At 41.7% G+C, this 8,952-nt stretch overlaps 1 protein-coding gene across 1 annotated transcript; it reads left to right on the forward strand.

The window, feature by feature from the left end:
• The first annotated feature begins 2 nt into the window (after positions 1-2).
• LOC115176873 (B-cell receptor CD22) lies at positions 3-7,925 on the forward strand. The gene is made up of 6 exons (XM_029737226.1): positions 3-123; positions 240-617; positions 6,201-6,464; positions 6,641-6,910; positions 7,086-7,185; positions 7,485-7,925. The coding sequence occupies exons 1-6, from the start codon at positions 66-68 to the stop codon at positions 7,555-7,557; spliced, it is 1,143 nt and encodes a 380-aa protein (XP_029593086.1). The 5' UTR covers positions 3-65; the 3' UTR covers positions 7,558-7,925.
• The last annotated feature ends 1,027 nt before the right edge of the window (positions 7,926-8,952 follow it).

Genomic DNA, 8,952 nt, shown 5'->3' on the forward strand with positions numbered 1-8,952 from the left:
CTGTCGACGTCTTCGCTGCTAATGTAAAGAAGGACAGTGAGTAAGGGAGTGGGGGCGCGTCAGAGATGGCTTTGGGAGTCTTCCAGACTGGCTGGATAAGGCTGCTCTCACTTATCCTGCAAGGTAAGACTGACATCATATTCATCATTATCATACGGAATACACTTTCAGCATGGTATGTGAATAGACATACCAAGTATTGTATTGTAAATCATATTAATTCATTCCTTGTATCCCAGGCTGCTGTGTGGGTGTCCTCTGTGGTGACTGGGCTGTGCGTGTCCCCTCCGCTCCCCTGTGTGCCGTGGCTGGCTCGTCTGTGGTCCTCCCCTGCTCCTACGACTACCCTCAGCCCTACAGGGTGCTGTCTGAGATGTGGTGCCGGGACCAGAGTCGCTGCATCACCCCCAGGTACGTGTACCATAGCCAGGGCATCTTCCCTGAGCCAGCCTCCCAGGGCAGAGTGGAGTACCTGGGGAAGGAAGGAACCAGGAACTGCTCCTTGAGGATCTCTGATCTGAGGAGGTCTGATAGCGGGACATACGTCTTCTATTTTATCACCAACCACCCAGTGGAGAAGCCCCCTGGACAGCCTGGAGTAACCCTGCTAGTGGCAGGTAAGACCACAGTGCTTATTATATGTTTTTTTGTACATGTATTTTGTGTAAATAGCCTTGTGGTCAATGATTATATGTAGATAGCAACTGACCAGTGGCGAGTTAATAAAGCCACATTGAGTTAATAAAGCCTCATACAAACATGGTCTCTTTTGAGTTTTCTTGAGTAAGGCAGCTCCAAAATGCAGGTGTTTCAGCCTAGCTCAGTGCTTTCTGTGGTGGTGGGGCAGGCAGCGTAAAATACAGAGCATAGGGGTTAGTAATGTTCTCTCGGCTCAGTGTTCTGTCACTCATGGGGACACTATGTCACAACAAAGTCTACAGGGGAGAGCTCGAAAATTCATGCCCCCTGGGTGCTGCCACAGATTTGATTTAGAAGTGCTCATCCAAGAAGGCTCAAGGTCATTGGCCACAGATAAAATTATGTCAAATCACGTTATATCTACCGTAGCTTTGATTGGACTGATCATGTCAACATCATACTTTCAAAATCTTAGCTAGCAAGCTAGATAAGCAGTCATCGTCATGAATCAAGTTGACAATCTACTGGCAAATCCTTTTCAATCCTTGTCATATGAAGATAAATTATAGATAAAACGTATCGGTGCTCATTGGCCAATTCAACAATAAGTTGTTTGGAAGCAATCAGTGGCTAACTGCAAGCATTGCAAAGCAAGCATTAGCCTGCTATTCAGTGAAGTGGATGTGTGGTCCCAAGTCTAAGATTAAGGGTCTCTTTTCCTAGTTTAAAATGATAAACTTTCAACATTGGCCATGCTGTCAATGAAGCATGATCTTTACCACGCTCAAAACAACTGTTAACTCGGAACTGCAAAATCTGACTTTAGTGAGTTCAAGACAACTCGGAACTCGGGGAAAAACAAGCTACGAATGGGAAAATACGTTTTGAACTTTCATCCAGCTCGGAATTGTAAATCCAGAACTCGGGCCCCTTTCTAGAGCTACAACCTGAAGATCACTGACGTCATCATGATTAAACTTTTTTTTGAGTTCCCAGTTGGTATTTTTGGTATTTTATTAGGATCCCCATTAGCTGTTGCAAAAGCAGCAGCTACTCTTCCTGGGATCCACACAAAACATGACATAATACATTAACAGGAAGTACCGGGCTGGGAAGGCGCACTGGAGGCCTGGTGCGTGGAGCCGGCACAGGTTGCACCGGACTGATGACACGCTCCTCAAAACGCCTGGGCTGCAGCATACTCCTAGCCAACATCTCTCTCCGATATCCCTCCTCAAACTGCTCCATCGACTCCCAGACGGTCTCTGGCTCTCTCCTCGGCTCGGCCGACTGCCCCTTGTGCCCCCCCCCAAAAAAATCTTGGGGATGCCCTTGGGTTGTTTGTGGCCGTAGACCCCGGCGGCGTCGCTGTCCTCTACTCCTCGGTGACTCCCGCCAAGGAAGGGTCTCGCATCCACCTAGTATCTCTTCCCATGACCAACTTTCCTTCATCTCCTGGGCACGCTGCTTGGTCCTGTTTAGGTGGGATATTCTGTCACGACCGTCGTATGAATAATTGGACCAAGGCGCAGCTAGAGTAGAGTTCCACATTTTAATGATAGTGAAACTTCCACAACAACAAAGATATAATGATCGTGAATTACGTAGCGCACATAGGCACTCATACAAAACAATATCCCACATAGCAGGTGGGAAAAAGGACACAGTAAGTATGATCCCCAATTAGAGGTAACGATATTCAGCTGCCTCTAATGGGAACAATACACACACACCAACATAGAAATATAATACCTAGAAACCCCCCTAGTCACGCCCTGACCTAAAACACCATAGAGAACCCCGAGGGCTCTCTATGGTCAGTTTGTCACCGTTGTAGTGCAAATAATGTATTGTTTAGTGTTGTGTTGTGTAGTGGCTTTGCTGGCATGCAGCCCACAATTATTTATTTTTTGCCCCACCAAGATTTACATGCTAAAATCGCCACTGTCAGGGAGATATGTATACTGTAGCTAAGAAAGTAATACAATATGTGTATGTTTTGTAGTGAGCTGTTAGTAGCCCATGTACCTCACCCTAATAATTTGGTCCCTTTTCCCTCATAACTTAGCCACCTGTTCTGACTTGGTGGTGCACCTATAGCCTGTTTTTAAGAAATGTCATTATTGAATATTGTAAGAGCTTTCATTGTCTGCTTATATGCCCCTTTATTTATCCTACGGTTCTGACTTGGTGTACAGGGAGAATACTGTAAGAATGGCCCATGCTCTGAATTCTGTCGCTGTACATTTCAAAAGTGCTGAACAAATAGTTATATTGACTACGTCCGTCTTAGCTCGCTCATTAATGTCTTAATCGAAATTACGGATTGCCTCTTATCCGTTCATCGTTCCCTTATGCCATAGTTTGTACATCTCAATTGTCAGTAGAAACCACATTTGTTTAAGCAAGTCAGCCATATCAGCTATGTTTTTTAAAAGACAGTAAATTAGGCTGAATGAATTGTTTCGTAGCCTCTGGTAAGGATTCACTCCATGGTGATGAAAAGAAAGCTCTGCTGTTGGGACAGCTTTATGTAGGCCCTAACAGTTTGTGGGCACCGTTTGTCACCATTATAGTGCAATTAATGTCATAATCCATGTATGTAGGTGGCAGGGAAGTCAGGCGCAGGAGAAACCAGAGTGGTTCAAAAATGGAGTATTTATTAACAAAACTAACTCCAAAACCAACGTAGAAAAATAATCCAGGTTAACAATAACCCGTCGCACACCGATACATCAACAACACGTACATAACATAACAAACAATCACCGACAACGATATGAGGGGAAACAGAGGGTTAAATACACAACATGTAATTACTGGGATAAGAAACAGGTGTGTGAGGAGATCGCCGAGCACCACCCGAACAAGGAGGGGCATCAACTTCGGTAGAAGTCGTGACAATTAATGTATTGTTTAGTGTTGTCTTGTGTTGTGCCTTTTCTTGCATACATAAAAAATAGTTTTGAGTTTTCTCACCAAGATTTGCCACTGCAACTGACGTATGTTAAAAGAGGGATGCTGTAATGCATCGTTACATGTTCAAAACACAAAAATTGAATATCAGCATTCAAGGTTGTTTCCTGTACATACAATACCAGTCAAAAGTTTGGACACTCATTCAAGGGTTTTTCTTTATTTTTACTATTTCCTACATTGTAGAATAATAGTGAAGATATCAAAACTATGAAATAATACATATGGAATCATGTTGTAGCAAAAAAGTGTTTAACAAATCAAAATATATTTTAGATTTTACATTCTTCAAAGTAGCCACCTTTTGTCTTGATGACGGCTATGCACATTCTTGGCATTCTCTCAACCAGCTTTACCTGGAATGCTTTTCCAACAGTCTTGAAGGAGTTCCCACATATGCTGAGCACTTGTTGGCTGCTTTTCCTTCACGCTGCAGTCCAACTCATCCCAAACCATCTCAAATGTGTTGAGGTTGGGTGATTGTGGAGGCCAGGTCATCTGATGCAGAAATCCATCACTCTCCTTCTTGGTCAAATAGCTCTTACACAGCCTGGAAGTGTGTTGGGTCATTGTCCTGTTAAAAAAACAAATGAGAGTCCCAATAAATGCAATCCAGATGTGATGGAGTATTGCTGCAGAATGCTGTGGTAGCCATGCTGGTTAAGTGTGCCTTGAATTCTAAATAAATCACTGACAGTGTCACCAGCAAAGCACCCCCACACCATCACACCTCCTCCTCCATGCTTCAAGGTGGCAACCACACATGCAGAGATCATCCGTTCACCTACTCTGCGTCTCACAAAGACACGGTAGTTGGAACCAAAAATCTAACATTTTGACTCATTAGACCAAAGGACAGATTTCCACCAGTCTAATGTCCATTGCTCGTGTTTCTTGGCCCAAGCAAGTCTCTTCTTCTTATTGGTGTCCTTTAGTAGTGGTTTCTTTGCAGCAATTCGACCATGAAGGCCTGATTCACAGTCTCCTCTGAACAGTTGATGTTGAGATGTGTCTGTTAGTTAAACTCTGTGAAGCATTTATTTGGGCTGCAATTTCTGAGGTTGGTAACTCTAATGAACTTATCCTCTACAGAAGAGGTAACTCTGGGTCTTCCTTTCCTGTGGCGGTCCTCATGAGAGCCAGTTTCATCATAGCGCTTGATGGTTTTTGCGACTGCACTTGAAGAAACTTTCAAAGTTCTTGAAATGTTCCGGATTGACTGACCTTCATGTCTTAAAGTAATGATGGACTGTCATTTCTCTTTGCTTATTTGAGCTGTTCTTGCCATAATATGGGCTTGGTCTTTTACCAAATAGGGCTATCTTCTGTAAACCACCCCTACCTTGTCACAACACAACTGATTGGCTCAAACGCATTAAGAAGGAAAGAAATTCCCCAAATGAACTTTTAACAATGCACACCCATTAATGGAAATGCATTCCAGGTGACTACCTCATGAAGCTGGTTGAGAGAATGCCAAGCATGTGCAAAGCTGTCATCAAGGCTGGTTACTTTGAAGAATCTCAAATCTAAAATATATTTGATTTGTTTAACAGGATTCCACATGTGTAATTTCATAGATTTGATGTCTTCACTATTATTCTACAATGTAGAAATAGTAAAAATCAAAACCCTTAAATGAATAGGTGTGTCCAAACTTTAGACTGGTACTGTACACTTAGTGTGTAACTATTTGACTCATGAGAATAGGAGAGCTCTTGAAATTGTGGTCAGCTTCCAGCTTGTCTGCACAGAGATCAGGTCTGACCACAAGCCTCAGAGGTTCCAATGAAATGGATGTCACCATCATTTCTGAGTCACTCTGAGGAGAGGAGCCATTGCTTCCTTGTTTCAGTATGATCACATGATTCAGAGAGACTCTCATAGTGTTCTTACAGTTCCTCAGAAGGTTTGTCAATGTCTCAATATTTACACATTTTCTCATTAACTTACTGGAAGTCTTTCTGAGTAATAGTGACAATGCTATTGATATCTGTATGTACAGTACCAGCTGTTGACAACAACATTGAAAGCTATCTTGTAACTAAGAAGTTATTGTACTTTAAAACCTGATGGCATGTCCTACGACCACAACGACTGTATGCAAAAATTGCGGAATTGTAGCAGGAAGTCACATGGTCTTGACTGTCGGTATGGAATCGTCCTTTGGGTGACCACCCACCGCCTCTGACTCACAATAATGCCCAGACAACCACCACTACAAACACAACAACAACATATGGATATACATTTCAGTGTATTTCCATTTAAAACAGGAACAGACAAATAATCTGATGTGCCCTGTCCTGTTATCAGCCTGGTATGTCTTATTGGGCTCCCTAGTGGCGCAGCGGTCTAAGGCACTGCATCTCAGTGCAAGAGGCGTCACTACAGTCCCTGGTTTGAATCCAGGCTGAATCACATCCAGCTGTGATTGGGAGTCCCATAGGGCGGCGCACAATTGGCACAGCGTCGTCCGGGTTTGGCCGGGGTAGGCCGTCATTGTAAATAGGAATTTGTTCTTAACTGTCTTGCCTGGTTTAATAAATAAAAAAATTGCTTACACATCTCTTGTCTACTTTCAGATAATTTCAGTGAAGTAGCAGTGTCCCTCAGTCCCGCTGGTGATGTTGTTGAGGGCAGCTCAGTGAAGTTATTCTGCTGTAGTACTGCCCAAACTCCAGTGGAGAGCTACACCTGGTACAAGACTGGAGGCTCCACGGCTGGTGATAAGGGACAGACGATGACTATCACCAATATCAGAGCAACAGACAGTGGAAACTACTACTGTGAGGCCCTGACCACCAATAGACCAATCCACTCCTCAGCGTTGTCTATTAATGTCCAGTGTAAGTACTTTGAAATCACAATCACAGATAATGAATGAATCAGTAACAATGTTTGTCATGAGTTTTTTTGGGACGCTCTTTGACAGGTTAGTATGTACCAGACATCTCTCATTGTTACCCAAATATAGGAAACTATACTGTAAAAAGAAAGTTTTTTTACCTTTCTCTGCCTTCAGATGCTCCAAAGAACACATCAGTGTCAGTCAGTCCTTTTGGGGAGGTAGTGATGGGCAGCTCTGTGACTCTGTCCTGCAGCAGTGATGCCAACCCTGCAGTAGAGCGCTACACCTGGCTTCAGAGGACAGAATCCCAAGCTTCACTGAGAGGGTCAGGGCAAAGTTACAGCATCACTAACATCAGCTCTGAGGGCAGTGGGCAGTACTGCTGTGTAGCGATGAACAAGCATGGATCACAGAGCTATACTGTTACCATAACTGTGGGGAAAGGTAGGTGCAAGGGGATGCATTGAAAATATACATTATTTCTATTCTAGTCTGTAATAAAACATCAAGATTATGCCACCTGTTACTGTAACATTTTCAATTGAAACACATGACAGTATGTACACGAGTGTGACGCTATCCCTGGCCTATAGAGCTTACAGTAGTTTATTCTCTGCAGTAAATGGCCAGTCCTCCATATTGTGGAGGAGGGTGGTGCCAGTGGGGATCCCCATCGCTCTGACACTGATCATCATTATAACAGTGGCTTGCATTAGGAGGTGAGTGATAAAGTTATAATATGTTTAAGAGTTAAAATTACAGTGATGTGATCTGTAATCTCTTTATATATTGGTTTGTGCTGTATATAATTCTACAACTCCAGTACCCTTGAGAGTTTTCTTTTCATTTGATATCTACAGTATAACTTTATATTGTTATACTGTTATACTTTATTTTCTACTGTTATATTTTATATTGAAAACATTATCAACCAAAACAGAGAATCTCCAGTAGAAAATAAAGTCAACATACCAGGTTTATTAAATAATGTCTGATCCATAACAACTTTCCCCTACAGGAAAACTCTCCCATCATCAAGTCAACAAGGTTACAGTCTTACAGAGACCACCATCCAGCAGCCATTACCATAATACTACATAAAGGATGACCATAACAAATGAGACACTTAAATGAACAGGAACTGAAAAGGAATTGAATTAACTCTGCTGGGAGATGTTGTGCCCAGTTTACTGCCACACAGTGGCACTGTTGTGTAGCTGTGTCCAGCTGTATTCTTAAATAACATGTACAGTAATATCTGTAGAATGTACTGTGCACCTCATTTCAGCTCTCTACTGTAGAAAATAAGTAATTTTACTGTAATAGGCCTACTGTAATTTACTTATTTTATGATGGAGAGTTGTTGAGTACTGGATGACCAAAAGTGAAACGACAACCAGAGATTAGTTTCAATATATGCAAATATATATTTAAATTGAATTACAATCATATAAAAAGGTAACTTAACATACTGTATATATAACATAACCATATGTCACAATGCCATTTTTATTTTAGTTTTAAAATGAACCTTTACTTACCTAGGCAAGTCAGTTAAGAACAAATTCTTATTTACAATGACGGCCTACCCCGGCCAAACCCCAACGACGCTGGGCCAATTGTGTGCCGCCCTATGGGACTCCCAATCACAGATGGATGTGATACAGCCTAGATTTGAACCTGGGACTGTAGTGACACATTTTGCACTGAGATGCAGTGCCTGCATTAAGTTCTTCAAGTTTGAATTGAGTGGCAAAATAAATAAGTCAACAACAGGTTGCAAGTTCTAAAAATTATAATTCTCCTCCATTAGTGAATACAAACTGAATTACTGAGACCCTCTCAGCCTGGTCAAAAAGAAGGTCATAACAGTACATAATTAATAAAACCAACAAACTAAACAACCAAAAATAAAGGTTCTGGTGCAGTCGAGGGAAGATCTAACAAAATATTAATTCAACTTCAATTCAAGATAAATTAACAATATTCTCTCAAACTTAGTCAGATAGTTACAAACTAAACCCGTCACATGTTCACTTCCCTCTTACCAGCACCTTCCCCCGGGCGGCTGCACCTCAAACAAAAAAATAAACTGTCATCCAATGAAATTTCAGCATCAATCATTCAATTTTAACAAGATAGAAGCATGCACAAGCAATGGATGCTCATCGTCACACCTGAGACACATACTGTACATTACAAGTACAGTACAAGACATTTACAGTGCCTTCGGAAAGTATTTAGACCCCTTGAATTTTTCCACATTTTGTTAGTTTACAACCTTATTATAAAATTCATTAAATCATTTTTTCCTCATCAATCTACACACAATATACCACAATGACAAAGAAAAAAACATTTTTTTGAATTTTTTGCAAATGTATAAAAATTCAAACTGGAATATCACATTTATATAAGTATTCAGACCCTTTACTCAGTCCTTTGTTGAAGCACCTTTGGCAGCGATTACAGCCTTGAGTCTTCTT

Source organism: Salmo trutta, chromosome 37, assembly GCF_901001165.1.
Source record: "Salmo trutta chromosome 37, fSalTru1.1, whole genome shotgun sequence".
Classification (NCBI taxonomy): domain Eukaryota; kingdom Metazoa; phylum Chordata; class Actinopteri; order Salmoniformes; family Salmonidae; genus Salmo; species Salmo trutta.

Bases quoted from the DNA above. Each gene is read 5' to 3' on its own strand.
- LOC115176873 (XM_029737226.1), top strand. From the start codon at position 66: ATGGCTTTGGGAGTCTTCCAGACTGGCTGGATAAGGCTGCTCTCACTT. The intron at 618-6,200 runs GTAAGACCACAG...GTCTACTTTCAG, and splicing joins AGTAACCCTGCTAGTGGCAG to ATAATTTCAGTGAAGTAGCA. The intron at 6,911-7,085 runs GTAGGTGCAAGG...TATTCTCTGCAG, and splicing joins TACCATAACTGTGGGGAAAG to TAAATGGCCAGTCCTCCATA.